General features: G+C 36.9%; 1 protein-coding gene across 4 annotated transcripts in view; it reads left to right on the top strand.

Moving 5' to 3' along the window:
* Tmx1 (thioredoxin related transmembrane protein 1) overlaps positions 1–24,992 on the top strand; it is a 64,072-nt gene that overhangs the window by 21,015 nt on the left and 18,065 nt on the right. For 2 of the 4 annotated variants that reach the window (XM_015490822.2, XM_048798594.1), the window contains exon 8: positions 2,458–2,708. In XM_015490822.2, coding sequence (XP_015346308.1) covers positions 2,458–2,693 — 236 coding nt within the window. In that variant the 3' untranslated portion in view covers positions 2,694–2,708. Of the gene's footprint in view, positions 1–2,457; positions 2,709–3,485; positions 3,542–24,992 lie in introns of those variants that run through there. The other 2 variants (XM_048798592.1, XM_048798593.1) reach the window with 2 other exon arrangements.

The raw sequence follows: 24,992 nt of genomic DNA, 5'->3' as shown, positions 1-24,992 counted from the left end.
AATATTTATTCCCTAAACAATAGAGCATCTCTGTATATCAAATAATCCCTTCTCAATTTCAAGAATCAAATAGACCACAACACAATTAATACTTTGTGACTTTTAACATGCCTCCCTCACCACTGGATATATCCTCCAAACAAAAACTAAAGAAGCTATAGAACTAAAAAGTACAATTGATAATTTAGACTTAAAAGACATGGAATATTTCATCCATCAATGTCTAAATACACCTTTGCAGCATAAGGATCCTCTTCTAAAATAGACCATAACTTAGGCCACAAAACAACTCTTAGCAAATAAAAAAAAAATGGAGATAATACCTTGCGTTCTGTCAGATAATAATGGAATGAAATTAGAAATCAACAATAAAATAAAAAGTAGAAAGAAACACCTAGAGACTAAATAATTTGCTATTGAATGAACAATGGATAGCAGAAGAAAATAGGGATGAAATAAAAATCTACTTTATAAATGAGAATAGTGACACAACATATCGATCTCTTAAACACTATAAAGGCAGTGTTCAGAGGAAAGTTCATTGCATTGAGCTCATTCATTAAAAGAACAGGAAATAAATAACATTACATTTTGAAACCCTAGAAAAAGAACAATTCAACTCCAAAAGCAATAGAAGACAGGAAATAATTAAAATCAGGCTGAAATCAATTAAATTGAAACAATTTAAAAAATTTTTGGTTCTTTGAGAAATCAAGTAAAATTGATAAACCCTTAGCCAAGCTAACCAAGAGAAAAAGAAAAATCAATTAAATTGAAACAATTTAAAAATTTTGGTTCTTTGAGAAAAAGAAAACTCAAACTACTAAAACTCTAGATGAAAAAACAAATATCACAACAGACACTAATGAATACAGACGATAAACTATTTTCAAAATTTATACTCTAATAAAATAGAAAATCTTGAAGATGTTCTTAAATTTCTAAAGATGTATGACCTGTACAAATTGAATCAGGAGGACATAGAAAATTTAAACATCAATTTCAAGCAATAAAATTGAAGATGCTATCAAAAGCCTAACAACAAAGAAAAGCCCAGGGCCAGATGGAATCTCAAGTGAATTCTACCAGGCCTTCAAAGAAGAACTAATACCAATCCTCCTCAAATTATTCCATGAAATAGGAAAGAGGGAACCCTTCCAAACTCATTCTATGACGCTAATATCACCCTGATACCAAAACCAAACAAAGACACATCAAGGAAAGAAAACTTCTGACTAATATCCCTGATGAACATAGATGCAAAAATTCTGAACAAAATACTGGCAAATCACATACAAAAATCTATTAAAAAGGGCTGGGGTTGTGGCTCAGCAGTAGAGTGCTTGTCCTGCACATGTGAGGTTCTGGGTTCAATCCTCAGCACCGCATAAAAATAAATAAAGGTATTGTGTCTATAACTTTAAAAATATTAAATACTAAAAAGATAGTGTGTTCCCCCTTGTTTTCAGTCTCTTTGGAGTGGGCAGCAGGTGGACACTCTGCCCAGGCTTAAGGAGGCCGTGCAAGAGGTAAGGAAGTGAAGTCTGGATGCTTCTTAGCAGGTGGCCTTTGGCCTCATTCCTCTCTCATGTTGGGGATCTGTGGGAGCACAAGGACAGATATCCTCAATTGGAATCCTCCTGCCCATGTCAGATTGGTAGTGTCACTGCAAGGAAGGTGGGGGAGGCAAATGTGGTGGGGCAGCTTGGTGTGTGATCAGTCCCTGGGTCACCTTGAGAAGGCTCATGGGGCTCAGGTGGGCCAGTCGGTTCTTAGGCAACATTGGTAAGTTGATATCTTTCTGGGTATGTAATGCATGGAGAAGTTAATTGTCTGGTCCCTGAGGTGGAGAAAAATAGCCCCTGCTCTCCCTGACAGTCCAGCTGACATTGCATGTGTTTTTATTGCTTTGAACAGCTGCATCTAGCCCCAGAGCATCCGCCCTCCATTCATCATCATTCCAGGGGGCACATGCTGATGAGTGGTGATCTACCACAGTGTTCCCTCCAGCTTCCATGTTCCTTCCCTGAAATCTTTACTTTCTCTTTTCTTCCCCTGTTCCTTTTCTTTCTTGGCCCATTTTCTTTTTCCAGTTTGGTTAAACTCCTTGCTCACCTTTGGCACCAGCTGTCCTGAGGTCTTGCAGGTTTTACTGAGGCCCAACTCATCTGCCAGGATGCAGCCTTTCTAATAGGGAAAGCGCTGGGCTAGCCAGGAGACTCCCTTCAGTTGATAAGGGCATAGATGAATTCTTTTTTTTTTGTTTTGTTTAATTTTTTGGAAGAGTGGCCAGATCTGATGTGTTGGATCGCCAGTCATGAATCTGTCCTAGGAATCCAGTAACAGAAATGTTCTGGCTCTTGATGTCTGGGCTACAATATTCTACAATAGTTTTGCAAGATATTACCATTGGGAAAACTGAGGAAGTTTCCATGGGATCTCTTTTATTTTTTTAAGCTGCATGTGAATTTTCCAAGCCCTACTGCGGTGAGTCCTGCTGCTGTGCCCGTGTCCTTACCTCCGAGGATCTGCTGTTTGCCTGGAGAGCTGGTAAGAAGTCCAAAATGTTGCCCTCTGGCTGCGAGAGGCTCCGCCCCGCCTCTCCTGTCATAAAAGTTCTAACAAGCATGTTTAACTTAACAAATTCTAAAGTTATTAACTTTTTAACTATCTTTCAAATCATATGCTATTAATTTTTTTTAGTTTATTATATTTTAACCCCACAATATAGATATTATTGTTGTTGCCTTATGCAGCTAATATTAGTTTAGGTTTTCCTATGTATTTTTCATTTATTTTGCTCACCTATGTTTCTTGTACCATGGACCTCTTCGGCTCCATTTAATATTTTCCTAGAGCAGATCCTCTGAAGTTTAGAAGCCAATTATGAACTAACTTCTTCCTATGTGATCTGCCTTCTTTCCTTCAGATGCTGTTAGGATCTGTCCTTTGTTTTCTAAAGTGTCTAGAAGTAAATCTCTTTATTTAAGCTTTTTAGGATTATTCAAGATTTTTGAATCTGTGGATTTTTACCTTTCACTAATTTGGGGAAATTTTTAACTATTTTATCTTTGACTATTGCCTCTTTCCTATATTTTCTGTTATCTTGTATTCTTTAATTAGTTACATTAAACATTCTCCTTTTGGCCTAATGAATTCCACTAAATTCCCTTTTATAAAGAATTTTTCCTTATTATTGTTTCCTTAATTCTGGATAATTTCTTCAGAACTGTTTTCAAATTTATTCTTTAACCATGCCTAATCTTCTATTTAATCTCTTCATTGGGTTTCAAAATTCAATGATTTTTTTATTTGTTTGTTTTTCCAGACTGGGGATTCAACCCAGGTATGCTTTACTACTGAGCTACCTCCCCATCCCCTTTTATTTTTTATTTTAAGAACGGGTCTCACTAAATATCTTAGGCCCTTGCAAGGTTGCTGAGCCTGGCTTTGAACTTGGGATTGTCTTATTTTTGCCTCCACAGTTGCTGGGATTACAGGTGTGCTCCATGGTAACTGGCCCTAGCTGTGAATTTAGTCATTAAAATATATATATTTACCCAAAACTTTTAGGCATTTGTCAAAGGAGTTTTTCTCAAGTTATCCACTCCACTAAATTGCCTGAAACAGAAGTATTCTTTTGATATTATGGATTTATACTTAATTTAAAAAAAAATCTCTTTACTATTACTTTAGTGATATTTTGAGAAAGTTAAAGAGTAACAATTTATTTATTATAAAAGATGATTCAGTTGTTACTTTGGGGCCCTCTTTACACTGAAGCATAGAAGTGATGATGTCACAAATACAGAATTGAAATTTAAATTTATAGCTGTATCCTGAAATCGTGTGGCAATTTTGTTTTCCTCTTTTAATGTCAAATATTACTGTTAAATCTGTTAGATTTTGCAGCTGAGTATATGTGTTCCTATGTCACTTCACTCATTTAAACTGTTATAACTTGTAGTCACAATGGATAAATTCTCATTTTAGTGAAAATTTAAAATGATACAAATATTTTAAAGTTACAAATGTTAGGACTTTGCTTCTGGATATGCTTTCTGTAATGTTTGTCTTTAAATTTATAAGGCAATGTTAGAGTGACCTTTTCAGTCATTTCTGAGAAGAGAAATTGTAGAGAAAATAAAAGTTTGTTTTGTATCAGAGTACAATATAGTTAATTAAGTTGGTACAATAAATTTTCTTTTTACCTTGAAAAAGGTTTTGTAATTAGTTTTATGCCTGAGGCATGATTGACTCTAAGAAATTCTCAGTCAATATGGTAAAATGCAAACCCCAGTTATTTGGATAGAATGAAACAGCAGGTGTTTCTTATCCCAGGATCTTGGATTCATAGGGCTTGAATCCCCTGAAATTATGTACAGATTTACATATATATATAATTTCTTTCATGCATTTTTGGGGGCCCAACCCTTCTTGGCCCTTAGGTTTCCTTTGACTGCATATGTTTGTGCAGTGCACAAGCTGTGTAACTGGATGTGATGATCTTGGCCTTATTGAAGTGGGATTTACTATTTTAGAAAATATTTTAGGAGACTTACATTTCTTAACAGCTTGCATCCCATAGTTTAAAAACTGAAAAGATAAATTGAAGCAACATGGTTTGACATATTGAGGAAACATGCCTTAAGAGATTGGCATTTAGAAACTTAAACATCATCCTTCTCAGTAGTATTAAATGTGAAGGTGATTAACGTGAACTCATTTGAGTCAAACAGTACTTTTATTCTTTCCATTTACACTAAAATTGTGTGTGTTTACAATACTTGGGAGGGGTCATTCATCTTAGAAGGGGCCCTCTTGTCCAGTTAGCCTCAAAACCTTGCTTTATTTCTTGAAGACCAGATTGAAGACATACTATGCTCAGTGCTTGGCTATCTCCAGATGATTTTTCACAGCAACAAGGAACTTGGAGACTGGTTAACAGCCTTGCTTCATAATTCCTCTCTTTCCTTCTTAAGGGAAATAGCTATTAGATCTTTTAAACAAACAAACATCATCATAAAGAAAGGAAGTATGGGGGTCCTGTGGACATGTATAGCTCATTGGTAGAGATATGCATGAGCTCTTGGGTCAACACACACACACACACACACACACACACAGGCAGTGGGGGGAAACGTATGAGAAGAAAAAAACAGCAAAAAAAAGTTTTGTGTGCAAAATATAAAATAATGTGACTGTTGGTATAAATTATTAGGTAGGTAGCTATTTTGTTAAAAATTAGCAATAGGGTTGAATTTATTTTTAATGACAAATTGAAGTTTTGCTTTGATTTTGTTTCTGTTAGACTTCTCTTTTTTTTCCCCTTTTCTGTTCCTGTGGATGATTGGTGCTCATTAGACTTCTATTAGATTTCTCTTTCTTTTCTTTTTCTTTTTATAAATACTGCCTTTCCAGCATTTCTCATGGGAACTCTTTCTTTAAAAGAAAAAAAAGTAGGACTTGGCTTTGATATAAACAAACTTGAGATACCTCTCCATTTTCCTCTCATCAAAATGCTTCTATTTTTCATCTTTGTTGCTAATTGACTACTTTGAGGGTGCACGTACATAAGAAGTCCTTGGGCAGGGCAGATGTAGTCATTTCAGTCTTTTTCCATGTGGCAGTAAGACAACCCAACTTGACTTATTTCCTGGTGTTCTTTCTCCATGAATACGAAATGCTCTCTTGGTTTATTCTATTATTCCCCCAAGGATTACCTCACAGTCAATCTACTCTGGGATACATTGTTCACATTTGCAGATTTATAGATTTCTGTTATCAGTATTTTGAGGCTGGTGAGCACATAGTTTCTCTGAAAGTAATCCCATTAAGCTAGACTAAGCCATCACGGCAATGGAACAGCAAGTGGGGGGAAGTAGTGTGATGTAGAATTGAGTTGTCCCTATGGATGAGTGTTGTTCATTCTTGAGGGGGTGTTATTTTAAATATTGTCTCAGACTGCTTTGCCTGGGGAACAGAAAAGGGAAATATTTATTCATTGGTATTTGCCTTCTTTTGGTTAAGGCTGGCCATACAAGCATTAATTCCAAGAGGTGGGAGCAAAAGGATTTATACCTCTTATTTGTGGTGCATCAGAGATGTCCATTAAAGTTTTCTGAACTTAATAGGACCCAACTCAGTTTAGAGCACATATTATACATTCAGTGACTATTTATGGACTTGAAAGTTAGAATAATATCTCTGAAAGTAGAAATATCATAAGTAGCACAATATTATTCTTATTTTTTCCTAGACTGCTATACAAATGGATTATATTTTATTTTATTATTGTTTTTGTGGTTCTTGGAATCAAACCCAGAGCCTTGTGCATATGAGGTAAGTGCTCTACTCCAGTTCTCTATATTTTATTTTATGATATTTAAAAAATATATTATTTTGATTTTTTTGTTTAATAATCTTCCTGCATAATTAACACATCAATATCTGCAGAACTTAAGTCCAATAATAATTAAAAGGTATGCCACATGATCACCCCCTTCAGAAGTGAGCTACATGGAGATATTTTCACCTTATGGAACCAGTTTATTTTGAAATGTTTATAGACTTACAGAAAAGACTTGCAGAAATCTTACAGAGTTCCCACATACCTGTAACCCAACATTTTCTTATATTTATTCAACAGAATAATAAGGAAATTAACATTGATGCTATACTGTTAAATAAATTATTCAGATTTCAACAGTTTTCTCAACAATGTCCTTTTGTAGCAGAATCCAACAGTACATTCATTGTCACATCTCTGTACTCTCTTTAATCTTTGTCTTTTGTGACCTTGACATGTTTGGACAGTACTAGTCAGTTATTTTATAGATTATTCCTCTATTGGGGTTTGTCTGATGTTTTCTCATGAGTAGAGTGAGATCATGCATCTTTTGCCCTTCTCAGTGTGTGATGATGTCAAGGAGTACCTGGTTTCAGTTTGTCTTGTTATTGGTGATATATACTTTGATCACTTTATTGAGATATTGTATGCCATATTTCTATACTGTAAGGTGATTACATTTCATTTAGTAATTAGTAAGTATCTTGTAGGGAGATGCTTAAAAGTATCCTGCTTCTCATCTTACTTTTGCCCATTTTTCCATTGATGGTTCTTTGCAACAGTTATTCAATATATTTTCCTAATGATGATTTTTCTCTTTTCATCATTCCTTCCTTATTTATTAACTGGAAAGTGAATTTATTTTTATCAGTTTGCACTTATGGGCATAGTCCTTTGCTGTCATTCCACCGTATTGTTCAAAGTGGTTCTAGCTTAGCCACAGGGAACTTCTGCTGGTTAGTGTCTATTCCTTTGTGCGTTCTGAGCATTTCCTTTCTGGCATCAGTTTTCTTGTCTCAGGCCTGGAATCAACCATTTTTCTTATAAGCTTTGGTTCTATTTACTGAGAAGGATATTTAGAAACTAAGATCTTAGAGCTAGTCTTTTCATAAGATAGAGCTTGGAAGTCTATGTGTGTATCTTAGCCCCAAACATACTCACACACAGTTCCTTGGGTTTTCACTTCCTTTCATAGTAGTCATAATACTGAGTTGCTGTCTCCTGCCCATCTTTTAGGAGGCTATTATTCATCTGTACTACAGTTAAGTCCATGTGTTAGATCCAACTACCCCAAACCTGCTTTATTGAAGTTTATTTATTTTGGTGGCTATGTGAAATGTTGTATGGAAGTTTCTTTTTTTCCCATTGTCACTACTATCCTGTTTCTCTTTCCTAGTTTTTTTCTGTCCTGTACCCATTTATTTTCTGTAAGCAACCATCTCATTAGTTTAGTTTAATTAAATGCTGTCAAATTTTCTTTCAGAAAGCATTGTACCAATCTTCATTCCTACTAGCAATGAATAAAAACATTTCCCCAACAGCTTTGTCAAAAGAATATATTATCATTTTCGATTTTTGCTAATCTAATAGATAAGAAATGGTATCTCAGTGTTGTTTTCTTTTATAAATTTAAACCTAAAACGTTTCTCTCTCTGTCTCCCCCCGCCCCAATCTATCTATCTATTTTTAGGGATACTGATATAATTTGGGGAAATTATCTGTTTATATTGGGGTTCTTGGTAATTTCTCCCTTGGTATTCAAGAGCTTTTACATATAAGGGATATGTCTAATGCAAATATATTTTACTCCTGCTTTGTCAGTTGTCCTTTTTGCTTTTGTTTATGTCGGGTTTTTTTTTTCTGAATTATATTTTATTTCTATGTGGTCAAATTGTCAGTCTTTTATTGATAATTTTATCAATATTTTACATCCTATAGGACTTTAATGAAAGCCTCTGTAGTTTAAGTCTTAGTCTGTATACTGAGATAGAAGAGGCATTTTTTCATGTTTTCTCCTAGCACTTGTAAAGTTTTATTTATTTTTGCACTTAGACCTCTGATGCATTTGGAATTCACTCTTTTGTGCGGTTGAAATACAGATCTAATTTTATCTTTTTCTCCAAATGGCCTTTCGCTTGTCCTAATATCCTTTGTTGAAAGTCCATTTTTGCCCCAGTGACTTGAGATGCCATTTTTATCATATAATAAATTGCACTGAATCACCTTTAAAATTTCCTTTTTGCTAATTTTGTACTTTGTCATAGTGTACTTTTTAAGTATGTGGAAAATACCAGAGGAATTTATGTTATCTGTTCATTGCCTATGGCCACAAATAATGTTCTGGGTTGGTATTTGTTCTTCTGAAAGAATAGTTAATTGTTGCAGCAATAATCTTGAATGCTAGAGAAATTTACCTTCTGGCTATGTATTTATAAAAGGCTGTTACCCAAATTGAACCCACAGCTATGAGATATTACTCCTTCTGTCCAAATGTTATCAGTGTCTGTTCTATTGTAAAATTGTTAGGCTGAAGTGAAGCTTTCTAAAATTAGTCTCAGTGCTACTTTGAACCACTGCATTGAAGCCTTGAAGAATGGCCTCATGAGCACTGGCTTAATTAGTTTATTGTCCTTGGCTCCTGGACTTGTTTCCTTTATTCAGATGCTGGATCTAGGTAGACAAATTGTGATATTATGATTACTGCCAGAATAGATTCATTGAAATTATGAGGTACTTTATTTTTCATGTGCACCTACATCTAGAGAACAAAGTTGCCTGGCAACAATGGTGTCCTCATTCAAATTCAGAAAACCTGAAATAGTCCAGACATTGTCCTTTTGGAAAGACCACATTGATCTGAAGAGGAACACCATCTTCTCATTTTCAGAATAAGCAATTAGCTTTTTGGAAAAATATATTAGTGGAGACTAATGCAGTATAGCATCTTTTCCCATCTTATGAGGTCAATCTTAAGCATTTCATTCATGTTATAGGTTTGGCCTTGCCTGCAGAGCACCCTCCCCACCTCCCAATTTCTTGGCTTCAAATTTCAGGGTATGTGGAAAGTGACAGATAACTTTTAATTTCTTGCTCTTATTTTGCCCTTAAACTCTAATATTTATTTTAAAGTGATAAAGAAAGGTGCCTTGAAAAATATGAAGCTGTGGTTTCTTTTACAGACATGTTATTTATCCAGTTGACCTCTAGAGGGAGTAAGAAGGTTATAGTTGTTATGTAAAAACAATTCCTGAAAAGGACTCAAATCTTATTTCCTTCTCCTCCCTTACCCAAAGGGAAATTTGGTTCAGCAGGTGGGGCTGTTTCATTGGGAATAGTATTCGTCCTTACAGTTCTCAGACCTGTTCTTCTGTCTGCCTCTCTAGGTTGTCTCTTTACCTTCCTTAAGGTAGAGAAGCTTATGGGTTCTTTTTTACCTTTTCCTACCCAACAAATGTGCTAGAGTGCATGGCGAAAACCCACACCACAGGTGATTTTGAACAGCTGGAGAGCTCACCCTCCAGGTTACTTCTGGGCTGATATGTCTGTGTTACAAGCCCCCTTGTAGATAGCAGAGTCAAGGCTGGTAGAGAAAGCCCTGTTTCTTATCGGGTTCTTGCTTCACAGGGTATTTTCTATATGATACTGGTATCAAATAAGTACTTACAACTTCCCCTGGAAAAAAAAGCTTAAATAATGATGATGACCCATTTCCAAATGCAATTTCTTCTTTTTGGATATTGCTAATTTGAGATGGGTTTGTAGTGGCTGGATCTTAAATGCTCTGCTATATTGGAGGGAGCATGTCTTGAGGTAGGTTGGGATTGGTTGGGTTTTTTCCTCCCTGTCCTGCCATGGGCTGGCTTACAGAGGCTTCCTGCCTGGTGCTTTTTCTGCACAGATAACACTCTTTGTGCTGTGTGTTGGGCCTCAAGGAACCCATCTATTTGGTGATGAATTCCAGACTTTTATCTTCATCCATGACCTCTCTTCTGAGTGACCTATTTGACATTTGTACTTAGATGTCTCATTGGAATCTCAAATTTACTAGATAAAAGGGAATCATTGTTTCCCACATCAAACCTGTTTCTTCCTTAGGAGTTCTTATTCCAGTAAAGTAGACCACCCTCTGGCTAATCTATTGCCTACTTATGAGTCATTCTTGGCTCCCCTGTTTTCTTCACTCTCTACCATCTGATCAGTCCATCAGCCAATTCTGAAGTTCTACCTCTGAAATATTTCCTAAATGTGTCTCTCTCCCATCTCTTGCTCTCCATTCCACTTCTACCAGATAGCAAGCTTTGGTTGTTTTTTCTCCCAGAATTTTCAGATAGCGTCTTGACAGGTGAAATGATGGCCATCTTTGGAAAAATTTAATATGCTTTTCTCTTTTTCCTGAATATATCTGTCTCCAAGAGTGGATAAAGAATACAAGGCAAAAAGTTAAACTTTTCTCCAGATATTAAAACATGGGTTCTGCAAAAAGACAAAAGGCTTGAAAGCTAGTCTTTATAGGGAGAGAAAGGATTTCATAAATGTTTTTAGTTTCCATTTATATGGCAAGGATTAACCTGAAAGGTTATAAAATTTTCCCATAACAACCATCAATGCTCAATAATAAGATTGGAGTTCAGGAGATAAGTGCTGTGATAATGAAACCTGCTCTCCAACCTGGATAGGTTTTTGGAGACAGAAGACAGAGGGAGACAGACAGGGAAGATAGAAAGTCATTTAGGTATTCTGATCTTCCCTCTGGGTTACCTAGAGAGAGGGTGGACTCTGATAAGTACATGGAGGAAAATAGGGCAGAGGGGCTTCTTCTTAGCTTTTCAGTCTGTGTACTGGGAAGTGGACACCAGGAAGCTCCCTGAGGAATTTTCTTGGCCAAGCTGGAGGGTGACCATATGAAATAAATTCAGTGATGTGATTTGGGAGAATGACAGTCTATCCCCAGGTCTTCCTCTCTTTTCCCAAGACATGAATGCAGAATTGAGAGCCAGCAGGGCCTACCTGGGCCTGTTGAGATGGGGGACTAGAAGCGCTGAGATAGGCCCATAAAGTCAGTGAGAGCTGAGGTGAATGAGGCAGCTCCCGGGACCCACTGAGCTGAGAGGCAGGACAAACCAAGATGTACACTAGCCACAGCTTCAGCTGTCATCCTACTGATACCACCAAGGACAAACAACAAGGGGGACATGGATGCTGCTGGACAACCAGAGGACCCTGCCTAGTTTTGAGGACTCTTTCCCCGTGTTTTAACATCAGGTCATCCATATTTCTTTTGCCCCTGTCCTGCTGTCAGAGCAGGGAAGATGCCAAAATCTAGTGATGAAGCACAATTAACCGGAGGCAGATTTAAATTGCTTTGTTCTAAAGATTTCCCCTTTCCCTTTTGTTTTCTCTTATGGTTTAGATATGAGGTAAATTAATCAGTGAACTAATCCACTGATATGGATTAAATGGGTGGTAATTGTGGTAGGGTAGTAGTGGCTGAAGAAAGGGACATGCCTTTGGGGTTTATATTTTGAAACTCAAGAGCAGACCTCTCTCTGCTTCCTGAAATGCTTTACTCCACCATGCCCTTCTGCCTTAGTGTTCTGCTTCATCTTGGGCCCAAAGCTATGGAGTCAGTGACCATGGACTGAATCTCTGAAACAGTGAGCCAAAATAAACTTTTCCTCCTCTAAGTTGTTCTTGTCAGATCTTTTGGTTACAGCAGCGAAAAGCTGATTAAAACATCTCCCTATATTGGATAAGAACTAATGAATAAGAGCAGATCTTTTGTAGACAAAGCAGACGTCTCATTTCTTTGTGCATTTGAATTCCAGGGTGAGTTCACTATACCTCCGCTATACTGGTTGCTTCCTGCTACGCCTTTACTGCTCCTCTGGTACACCCTCCACACAGCAGGCACAGTGGTCTTTTAAAGTGTGAGAATCTGAGATTTCCCACCCCAACATTCTAAAGACTTTCCACTGTACACAGAATGATATACTAGCACCTTGCCCTGGCATACAAGGCCACAAGTGATCAGTGTTCAGTGTCTTCTCTGCCCTCATCATGTACCTTGTCTATGAAGCTCCTTGAAGCACAATGGCCCTTCTCTTCCTGGAACAAGCTGAGCTATTTCCCATCGTGTACCTTTGTACTTGGTGTTTATGCTGATCCTTCTATTTGCTCTTCAGACACTTCTCTTTCTCATCTTGTTCTGTGTGTCAGTAGGATGATGATAAGAACTGCATCAATAGATGCTTACTCTTGCCTCCTGGCCTCCTGTTGGAATTGGCTAAGGGGAAGCACTGGTAGATCAGAGAGAGAGAGAGAGAGGAAGAGATGGAGAGACAGAGACAGACAGGGGAGGAGATGTTTACTCAGGGTGTCAACTTCCCCGTTCTTCCTGGCTAGTTACCTGGGGTTGTCTGCATCCCTTTACCAATGACCACAGCTTTCACCAGGGACCTCTGTAGCTAGCTTAAGCTCTCTGTACTTTTGTACATAGTCCCTTTGAGAGTCTTCTGCTTCCTGACAGACCTCTGCTCTCACATTACTCCTTCGCAGGCCCCTCTTGGCTTCTCTGCATTGCTGTTTCCTTCATATCCGTGAGTGTCAGCTCCAATGTCAACTCCTCAGGGAGGCCTTGCCTGACTACTCACCAACTCACTGTCCACTCCTATATCCTGACTCCTGCTTTCTGCCCTTCACTTTTTATTTATTTAATTAAAATTGTTTTAATTGTGGTAAGAACAATGCTCTTAACACATTTTTAAGTGTACAATACAGTATTGTTTATAGTAGGCACACTTGTACAGCATATTTCTAGTATGTACTCACCTTGCATAACTGAAACTCTATACCTGTTTTATAGCATCTCCCTATTTCCCCCTCCCCAGCTCCTGGTAAGTACCATTCTATTATCTATTTCTGTGTATTTGCTATTCTTGATGTCTCATAAATAGTGAATTTATGCAGTACTTGTCTTTCTGTGAGTCTGCATTTTATTCTTTATAACAATTTTTTTCTTGAAGACCTTTTTTTATTGGTACATATTAATTATTCAGAATACTGACTTCCATTAGTGGCATACGTGTGCATGCATACAATATAATTTGATCAGTTTCATTCCCCCAATATCTCCCCTTTGTAGCCCATAATCTCCTTCCTCTACCCTAATCATCTCCTATCTTTTAGATATCTTTTTCCTTATAGCTTTCACATATAAGAAGAAACATAAGATACTTGTCTTGCTGTGTCTAGCTTATTTAACTTCACAGTTTCATCTACTTTTCCTGCAAATGTCATAATTTCATTCTTCTTTATGGTTGAATAAATACTTAATTGTGTATATATACCACATTTCTTTATCCATTTTTATCGATTCATCTATTGATGAACACCTAGACTGGGTCTATAACTTGATGATTTTGAATTGTGCCACAATAAACGTAGGTATGCGTCTATCTATAAGGTATGCTGACTTTAATTTTTTATGATAAATACTAAGGAGTGGTATAGCTGAATCATATGGTAGTTCTATTTTTAGTTTTTTGAGGAACCTGTATACTGATTTCTCTAGTGGCTATACTAATTTACATTCCCACTGACAGTGTATGAGTTCCTCTTTTCCAGCATCCTTGCCAGCACTTATTTTTTAACAATGTATTTGGAATGTTTTGCATTACAATTGGGATAATCTGGCACTGTCTTTTCTTTCTTTCTTTCTTTCTTTTTCTTTTCTTTTTTTTTTTTTTTTTCGTTGTGTGTGTGTGTGTGTGTGTGATCTGAGATTTGAAACCAGGGTCCATTGTGCGATTCGAGGGATGAGCACTCTACCAACTGAGCTATATCCCAGCCCCTTGGCCCTTTTTTTTTTTTTTTTGTCTTCATACATGTACTTGGGATAATGATGTCTGTCTCATTCCATTGACTTTCCTATCCCCATGCCTGCTTCTTTCCCCTCCCTTCCCTTTTCCCCTTTGCCCTATCTAGAATTCATCCAGTACTCCCAGCCTCCCTCTACCATCACTTTATGAATCAGCATCCTTAAATCAGAGAAAACATTTGGCATTTTGTTTTTTGGGATTGGCTAACTTAGCATTATATTCTCCAACTCCATCCATTTACCTGCAAATGCCATGATTTTATTCAAAATGCTGAATAATATTCTATTGTGTATATGTACCACATTTTCTTTATCCATTCATCTACTGAAGAGCATCTAGGTTGTTTCCACAGTTTAGCTGTTGGGAATTGTGCTGCTATAAACATTGATGTGGCTGTGTCCCTGTAGTATGCTGTTTTTAAGTCCTGTGGGTATAGACTGAGGAGAGGGATAGCTGGGTCAAATGGTGATTCCATTCCCAGTTTTCTAAGGATTCTCCATACTGCTTTCCATATTGGCTGCACCAATTTGCAGTCCCACCAAAAATGTATGAGTGTGCCTTTTCCCCCACATCCTTGCCAACATTTATTGTTGTTTGTATTCTTAATAGCTGCCATTCTGACTGGAGTGAGGTGAAATCTTAGAGTAGTTTTGATTTGCATTTCTATAATTGCTAGAGATGTTGAACATTTTTTCATATATTTGTTAAATAATTGTATATCATCTTCTGAGAAATGTCTGTTCAGTTCCTTGGCCCATTTATTGATTGGACTATTTCTTTTTTTGGTGTTTAGCTTTTTGAGTTCTTTATATATTGTAGGGATTAGTGCTCTATCTGACATGAATGTGGTAAAAATTTGTTCCTAAATTGTAGGCTCTCTATTCACCTCACTGATTGTTTCTTTTGCTGATAAGAAGCTTTTTAGTTTGAATCCATCCCATTTATTGATTCTTGATATTAATTCTTGCACTATAAGAGTCTTATTAAGGAAATTAGACTCTATAAGAGTCTAATCCAACATGATGGATATTGGGCCTACTTTTTCTTCTAATAGATGCAGTGTCTCTGGTTTAATTCCTAGGTCCTTGAGCCACTTTGAGTTGAGTTTTGAGAATGATGAGAGATAGAGGTTTAATTTCATTTTGTTGCATATGGATTTCCAGTTTTTCCAGTACCATTTGTTGAAGAGGCTATCTTTTCTCCAGTGTATGTTTTGGCACCTTTGTCTAATATAATTGTAATTTTGTGGGTTAGTCTATGTGTCTTCTACTCTGTACCATTGGTCTACCAGTCTATTTTGGTGCCAATACTATGATGTTTTTGTTACTATTGCTCTGTAGTATAGTTGAAGGTCTGGAATAGTGATGTCACCTGCTTCACTCTTCTTGCTAAGGATTGCTTTAGCTATTCTGGGTCACTTATTAATCCAGATGAATTTTATGACTGCTTTTTCTATTTCTATGAAGAATGTCATTGGGATTTTGATTGGGATTGCATTGAATCTGTATAGTGGTTTTGGTAGTATGGTCATTTTGATGATATTAATTCTTCCTATCCAAGAACAAGGGAGATCTTTCCATCTTCTAAGGTCTTTAATTTCTTTCTTTAGTATTCTGTAGTTTTTGTTGTAGAGGTCTTTCACCTCTTTCACTAAGTTGATTCCCAAATATTTTATTTTTATTTTTTAGTCTATTGTAAATGGGGATAGTTTTCCTCATTTCCCTTTCATAGGATTTGTCACTGATATATAGAAATGCCTTTGATTTATGGTGTTGATTTTGTATCCCGCTACTTTGCTGAATTTATTTATTAGTTCTAGGAGATTTCTGGTGGAATGTTTTGGGTCTTCTAGGTATAGAATCATTGTCAGCAAATAGTGCTAATTTGAGTTCTTTTTTTCTCATGTGTATCCCTTTAATTTCTCTCATCTCTCTAATTGCTCTGGCCAGTGTTTTAAGAACTATGTTAAATAGAAGTAGTGAGAGAGGGCATCCATGTCTTGTTCCAGTTTTTAGAGCAAATGCTTTCAATTTTTCTCCATTTAGAATGATGTTGGCCTGGGACTTAGCATAGATAGCTTTTATGATGTTGAGATAAGTTCCTATTATACCTAGTTTTTCTAGTGTTTTGAACATGAAGGGGTGCTGTATTTTGTCAAATGCTTTTTCTGCATTTATTGAGATGATCACGTTTCTTATCTTTAAGTTTATTGATGTGATGAATTATGTTTATTGATTTCCGTATATTGAACCAACCTGGCATCCCTGGGATGAACCCCTCTTGATCATGCTACACAATCTTTTTTATATGTTTTTGTATTTGATTTGCCAAAATTTTATTGAGAATTTTGGCATCTATATTCATTAGAGATATTGGTCTGAAGTTTTCTTTCTTTGATATGTCTTTGCTTAGTTTTGGAATCAGGATGATATTGGCCTGATAGAATGAATTTGGATGTGCTCCCTCTGTTTCTATTTCCTTATAAAAATTGAAGAGTATTGGTATTAGTTTTTCTTTAAAGGTCTTGTAGAATTCGGCTGTGTATCCATCCAGTTCTGGGCTTTTCTTGGTTGGCAGGCTTCTGATGGTGTCTTCTATTATAAAATCTATGTTTAAATTGTGTATATTTTCCTGATTCAATTTGGGCAAATCCTATGACTCTAGAAATTTGTTGATGCCTTTGATGTTTTCTATTTTATTGGAGTACAAGTTTTCAAAATAATTTCTAATTATCTTCTGTATTTCTGTAGTGTCTGTTGCAATATTTTCTTTATCATCATGTATGTTAGTAATTTGAATTTTCTCTCTCATCTTCGTTAGCATGGCTAAGGGTCTGTCAATTTTATTTATTTTTTTCAAAGAACCAACTTTTTGTTTTGTCAATTTATACAATTGTTTCTTTTGTTTCAATGACATTGATTTCAGCTCTGACTTTAATTATTTCCTGCCTTCGACTGCTTTTGGTGTTGATTTATTCTTCTTTTTCTAGGTCTTTGAGATGTAATGATAGGTCATTTATTTGTTGACTTTTTCTTCTTTTAAGGAATGAACTCCATGCAATGAGCTTTCCTCTTAGTACTGCCTTCATAGTGTCCCAGAGATTTCGATATGTTGTATGTGTGTTCTCTTTCACTTCTAAGAATTTTTTAATCTCCTCCTTGATGTCTTTTGCAACACATTGTTTATTCAGTAGCATATTATTTAGTCTCCAGGTATTGGAGTAGCTTTTGTTTTTTATTTTATCATTGATTTCTAATTTCATTCCATTACTGTCAGATAGAATGCAGGGTAGTATCTCTACCTTTTTATATTTTTATATTTGCTAAGAGTTGCTTTGTAGCATAATATATGGTCTATTTTAGAGAAGGATCCATGTGCTGCTGGGAAGAAAGTATATTCGCTTATTGAAGGATGAAATATTCCATATATATCAGTTAAATCTAAGTTATTGATTATATTATTGAGTCTATGGTTTCTTTGTTCAGCTTTTATTTGGAAGATTTATCCAGTGGTGAAAGAGTTGTGTTCAAGTCACCCAGAATTATTGTGTTGTGGTCTATTTGACTCTTGAACTTGAGAAGAGTTTGTTTAATGAACATAGACACTCCATTGTTTGGGGCATATATATTTATTATTGTTATGTCTTATTGATTAGTGGTTCCCTTAAGCAGTATGAAATGTTAATCTTAATCCCTTTTGATTAACTTTGGCTTAAAGTCTACTTTATTTGATACAAGGATGGAAATTCCTTCTTGCTTTCGCAGTCCATGTGAGTGGTATGATTTTTCTCAACCTTTCACCTTCAGTTTGTGGATATCTTTTCCTATGAGATGAGTCTCTTGGAGGCAGCATTTTTTTTTTGATACCATGCTTTATTAGGGAAAATATGTTTATAAAAGCAAAAATCACTTTTGCTTCTTTCAACCTGAATGAGTCTGATTTTTTTTTTGGCTTGGGAAGTACTATACTAATCCTTTTAGTGTGTGAAGGTTTCTCTTGCCTGCCTCTCCAGCCACTTGGAGCCAGTAACATCAATTCCACAAAAAGATCATTGAAGCATAAGAAGCTACTACTCTAGGCCATATTCAGTGAACCAAGCAAGGTGAGGCATGACTTTAATTCCAACTACTCAGGAGGTTAAGGCAGGAGGATTGCAAATTTGAGGGTAGCCTTGACAATTTAGCAAGATGTGGAGGCAGCATATTGTTGGGTCTCCCTCTTTTTTTTTTTTTAATCCAATCTGCTAGTCTATGTCTTTTGATTGGTGAGTTTAGACCATTAACATTCAGGGTTATTATTGAGACATGACTTGTATTCCCAGCCATTTTTGTTTATTTTTGGTTGTTAACTTGACTTGGTTTCTCCTTTGATTAGTTTTTCCTTTTATGTAATACTTCCATTTGCTGATTTTCTTTGTTGTTTTTCAATTCCTCTTCATGGAATATTTTGCTGAGGATATTCTGTTGTGCATGCTTTCTAGTTGTAAATTCTTGTAACTTTTGTTTATCATGGAAGGTTTTCATTTTATCATCAGATCTAAAGCTTATTTTTGCTGGATATAAGATTCTTAGTTGGCATCCATTTTCTTTCAGAGCTTGGTGTATGCTGTTCCAGGATCTCCTGGCTTTGAGGATCTGGGTTGAAAAATCTACTGAGATGCAAATTGGTCTCCCCCTGTATGTGATCTGATTTCTCTCTCTTGTAGCATTTAAGATTCTATCCTTATTCTGTGTGCTAGGCCTTTTCATTATAATGTGCCTTGGTGTAGATCTGTTGTAATTTTGTACATTTGGTGTCCTGTAAGCCTCTTGTATTTGATTTTCCAATTCATTCTTCATTTTGGGGAAATTTTCTGATATTATCTCATTGAAGAGATTATGCATTCCTTTGGTTTGTATCTTTGTGCCTTCCTCTATCCCAATAAATCTTAGATTTGGTCTTTTGATGCTATCCCATAATTCTCAGATGTTCTGCTTATGGTTCCTTACCATCTCCACTGTGTGGTCAACTTTATTTTCCAGATTGTATACTTTGTCTTTATTTTCTGGCATTCTGTCTTCCAAGTTATCTAGTCTGTTGGTGATGCTTTCTATTGAGTTTTTTATTTAAGCTTATTGTTTCATCATTTCAGGGATTTTGAATTGTTTTTTCCTCAGAATCTCTATCTCTTTCTTGAAGTATTTTTTTTTTCTGTCTGTATTTGCTCCCTTATCTCTTTGTTGGTGTGATTAATGGATGCCTGTATTTGCTCCCTTATCTGTTTATTGGTGTCCTCACTGGTTGCCTGAATTTGCTCTCTTATCTCTTTGTTGGAGTGATCAATTTTTGCCTGTGTTTGCTCATTTAGGTCATTCTTTATTTCACAGGTCATTTTAATTATGAACATTCTGAACTCCTTCTCTGACATTTCATCAACTGCGCTATCCATGGGTTCTGTTATTGTAGTATCCTGGATGGTTTGGGAAACTCTTCCCTTGCTTTTTCATGTTGTCTATGTGATTTCCTTACTTGCAATGTGGATTTGAGGTATTATAATTTCTACCATATAATCTTATAGTATCTGTGTAGATTATCTGTATCTCCCCTTGGTGTTGGGCATCCAGACCCTGCTGGTGTCCCAGGATGGATGCTCCTGCAACTATAGGTGGTGGTGGCAATAGGAGGTAACTCGAGACAGCAGTGGAGGTGCCCCAAAATGGATGCGATGTCTTTCAGAGATGGGGCTGAAAGGGTGAGCTTTACACTGGCTTTGGGATATCTGTTCCAAGATGCAGCTGCTTCTAGGCCCTGTCTGTTGTCCTAAGGTAGAGGCTACTACATGGGGAAAGGTATGGGGATGGCTGCAGTGTCTCCAGATGAAAGTGGGTTAGACTGGGCTACTAGATGGTGGTCCTGGGGGGGAGGTTGGACCCAAGCTTACCCTGGGCCCTGGCTCCTGTGAAGGTCAGCAAGGTGGGTATGGGCTATGTCTGGCGGGGCTCTGCCGGTAGCTGGATAGATCCAGTCTTTCCGTGGACCCTGGCTCCCATGCAGGTCAGTGAGGTGGGTCTGGACTTAGCATGATCTCTGGTAGGTGTTTGCAGGTGGCAGGATGGACTTGGGCCTCCTTGGCACTGTCTTTTGATTGTGTTTTATTTGTGTCTTCTAACTGGCCTGTAAGTCAAGAATGGAAAGTGCCTCATCTGTTTCACTCCTTGCTGTGTCCCCATCACCTAGACCAGAATTTGTACATGGTTGGCAGGCAATCAGTTTGTTTTTGAAGAAATGAATGAGGAGCTCCTGAGAAGCCTAGATCTAAGTGGGTCTGTCACCAGTAGGTGAGGAGTTCATTTATTTCTTTGCACCTTTATTGCATTAATTTACTGAACACTACTTTTCAGGTACTGTTTGTTATGTAACTCAACCAATAGTGCTTAGGAAGTAGAAAGAAGATACAAAATAACAGTGTTCCAGATTAAGCCTTTTTGATGGAAACATGGAAAGGTGTACCATGCTATCCAATCTCTCCTTCTTTCCCTTTTCAGATGTGTTTAATCTCAGCTGGGAATAGAAGCTGCTTTGCATTTCTTTAAAATATGAGGTAATGGAGTTGGAATGATGCTAAAAGAATATCACAAAACTTCATTTATGCCAGAAAATAGAAAGTGTGCTCTGAGAGGTCTGTGTGTGTTGGATTGCTTGGACTGCATATAAATATCACTTGCAGAATGGTTCCCAGCATGAGCTGAGTGCCCAAGTCATTATAGAACTTGCACAGTTCTCCAGACTGCATCCAAGGGTTGGATGCATCAGGAGTGCAGCCAGGGTGATAGCCACTGGACTGGCCTAAAGAGGATGGGCTCTTTGAATCTGGGGAGCTAATTATGTTGTCTTAAATTTCCTGAATGATTAGTACAAGGCAGATGAGACAAACACATTTTAAGTTTGAATTAATAAATGCTTCCTCTCAAGTCTTTGAAAGTATTTCTCAGCAACAATTGAGGTCTTGAAAACTTGACATTTGGGGCTGGGGATGTGGCTCAAGCGGTAGTGCACTCACCTGGCATGCATGCGGCCCGGGTTCGATCCTCAGCACCACATACAAACAGAGATGTTGTGTCCGCTGATAATTAAAAAATAAATAAATAAAAAAAAAGAAAACTCGACATTTGAAAATTCATATTAGTTTTAGTTTATAAAGAAAAGAATTAAAGTTGGAAAGAATGGTGAACTTATTTGACCACAGGTCATTGAGAGTGCTCTCTTTTTCCCTTTAAGCCTTATTATAACTCAACAATCCATTGCAGGGAGATTTTTTGACTTTAAAATGAGACCCCCCCCATCAGGATTCTATAGACAGTTTTGGATGATTTCCTCTTGTTTCTCTTAAGACTCTTATATATGATTTCTATAAAAAGCAAGTTTATCAAGTCTTTGGTATTGCTGAGAAAGTCCTGTCTTCAGAAGATTTCACCAAATCATTTCTTTTCTGATGGTTGCTTGTAAAATAGCAAACTGTGTGCTCACTGGTCCATGTCGTGCACTTTCAGGTTGTAATATCATAGTTAGAATTCAGTGATATATGTCTTCCATTTATATTGTGCCATGAATATTTTTATATAATATTATTGAGGTATAATTTACGTATACTGAATTATCCTCATTTAGGTACAGGTAATTGATTGTACAAGTAGTTGAGTTTTTACATATGTATTCACCTTATAACCACTACCACAATCAGAATAACATATTTCCATCATCCCTGAAAATTTCTTCACACCCTAATGTGGTCAATCTGTCTTTCCACTTTTGGCTCCAGGCAACTGCTCATCTGCTATCTATCACAACAAATAAGTTCGTATGTTTTAGAATTTCATACAGAGGTATGATTTTGTTGATAATTTCTGTTACTTAGCATAATATTTTCAGATATAAATTTTTTTCATTTTATTCTACTTTTTTTTCCCCTTAACTAATGTTTCCACTATTGTCACCACCCTTGCTCTCTTAAATCACATAATTTAAGCTTGGTATGCATGTTTCCATCTCTTCTATCAGTATTCATACAAATATGTACACACATAAGGGAGAGTAGGTGATTCTGTCTATAAAGGTCATCCTTGCAGTACACAAAATAGGACAGCAAAAGGCAGAGGATGAATTTGGAGAGGGAAAAGGAGAATAATAGTTTTTTTTAAATTATTTTTTTAAGTATAGCAAAGTTTATTCAAGGCAAAAGAAAAACATCCTCAGAGAGGATACGTCATATCAGAGAAGAAAGCAACTAGATATTCCTTTTGAATAGAAAACTTGGAAACTCAGGAGGATCCCACAATTAGACAGTGGCAAAGCCAGCATTCCAACCTTGTCTCTGACTTTGAATCCCATTACTCACTTTGTTCCAAGAGGTTTTATTGCTCCATAAAATTTTGAAGGTCCCAAGGGCAAGGATCTTTAGGACTATGAAGAGATAATGATCTTAGTTATACTGAGGTGACAATGATTTTGTTGCTGGTGATGATGACAGTGAGGACATAGGTGATGACGGTTATCTTGGTGATGATGGGGATGATAATAGTGATGGTGTGATAGTGATAACAGGGATGGTAGTACTTTAAAGAAGTCTCAGATCCAGGGAGAGCTGAAGGTAATAGAAAATGAATCCCATCTTTCTGCCGTGCTATTACCTGTTTTTTTTTCTCCCCTCATTTTGTCCTCCTACAATCTTTTGAGATGTGTATTGCCATCATTCCCATTTTAGAGGAGTCTGAAAACGAAGTAGTTTCTCAACAATTTGCAAAAGAAACCAATGATAAAAATCTAATCTGCTGTTTAAACTTTCAGGTATTTATGAAAATCGGTTATGGGCATTTCTTCAGTTAAACATTTAACAAAAATCACAAATTTTTTATGCTTAACATAAAAGCAGATTTTCTTCATGCCAAGTTATGAAGGGTTAGGGCTTAGGTGTTCAAACTTCACATCTTGGCAAACAGAACTCGGCCCTGGTTGATTTGCATCAGTGGCAGTATCAGTTATTGCTCAACTTTTGAGAAGGAATGAGATGATGCCTATTAACACAGAGGGATTTCATTTTTGTTGTTGTTGTTGTTGATGTTATTGTTGTCCTTAGGCAGGAAAATCAAGGTGCAGATAAAGCTATATAGTACATTCTATTTTTAAAAAAATAAATATTAAACATATTGTTCTCTGGCTTCCAGTCTGGCTTAGCCAAGCTGTGGCAGTTTTAGATCAACATGTAGGAGAAGAGAGTGGTTAGGGAATTTTCCCTGTACCCTTGCCCAATTCTTACTTTGCTTGGCCATAATTTAGGCAGACGGCCATTGCTTTTCCTGCTAGGCCATCCACTCAGACAGCCAAGGTCTTGATGATCCTCACAAGGTTCTTGTAACATCATTTCTTCCTCTTGCCCCTTAGACATAAGGGTGCTAACTACCCTGCTATTCCTAGTGGTGGGTTGTTTGACCATTCCCTTAATTCTGCCCACATTTGTGTGTGTGTGTGTGTGTGTGTGTTCATTGTTAAGATAATTTTGCTCAGCTCCCTCTCTGCCTGCTGTTTAGTACTAGTGCAAGGGACTTTGCAAATGACCTCTCTCTTTGTCAGCAGCCGCTCTCAGATCTGCCAGTGCAGGGTGCTACAAAGAGCATGCAAGGCTGGAGGCAGGAGGAAGGCTCAGTTCTTCTCTTTGCTTGTTCTTTCTGTAATTGTCCCCTAAGCAACAGCCCCTTCCCCTACAGCATAGTAGATTCTAGCCTCCTGTTGTTCTGTTTTGTTTTTAGCATCTAGAACTGTCCCTAGGGTGCTTGTTCTCAAGCACTATAGTAGTCAGCAGTGCCTATTTGGAGACCTGAGTCCCAGATCTGCAGTCCCCCGAGGTCTTCCATTTGTTCCTGGCCTGTAGTGTCAGTTGTTTTATCCCCTTTTCTTTGCTGGGTTACTTGTTACTTGAATGAACTCTTTTACATATTTGAATCTCTAACCCCCACTCCTTTTTTCCCTTTTTATTGTGTTGAAAAACATAACTAAAATGTACTGTTGAAACCATTTTTAAGTGCACCATTCACTAGTAAAGCATATTCACATTGTTGTGTAACCAATCTGCAGCTTTTTCATCTTGCAAAATGGAAATCTACCCATGAGACAGCAACTCCCCTCCTCCCCTCTTCCAGCCCCTGGTACCCACCATTCTATTTTCTGTTGCTACTGTGATTACTTTAGGTACCTCATATAAAGATCTCCAACCCTTTTGAGTTAATTCTTTATATTTAATTTACTTTATTAAAATAATCATGTAGTTTCTGTTTTCCTAATTAGACTCTAACTGATTTATCTCTGTAACTAGTCCTATTTTTAAATAAATTTCAATTAAACACTTTGTGTCTTTTTATTCATCTGATTCCTACGGGGACCCTGATAAATACTTATGGGATTATTGGGATGGGAGGAATCAAATGAAGATCAAATTAAAATAAAAGCAAAGGTGAAAGCACTTTTAACTAAAAAGCACTCTATATTATTACTATTACTTTGGATAGTTGTATTTCAAATGCCTGAGCCTCTCTAGCAGCACCCCTTTGTTAACATCCAAAGGAGAGGATAGCAAACAAGAAATGGCTACAACTTCACAGCTTCAACAGACCCTCTGCAGCCCTAGGCCTGAGGGTCAGAAAGAAAAGTCAAGAGCAGAACTGTTCCCTTTCCCAAGAGAGGATGTGGTGAATAGAATAAAAAGCTCCATATTCACATTTCTTCAGTTAATATGG

This window comes from Marmota marmota, unplaced genomic scaffold (genome assembly GCF_001458135.2).
Source record: "Marmota marmota marmota unplaced genomic scaffold, marMar, whole genome shotgun sequence".
NCBI lineage: Eukaryota > Metazoa > Chordata > Mammalia > Rodentia > Sciuridae > Marmota > Marmota marmota.
The sequence above is the reverse complement of the archived record's forward strand: the minus strand, read 5'-3'. Positions and strand labels throughout refer to the sequence as shown.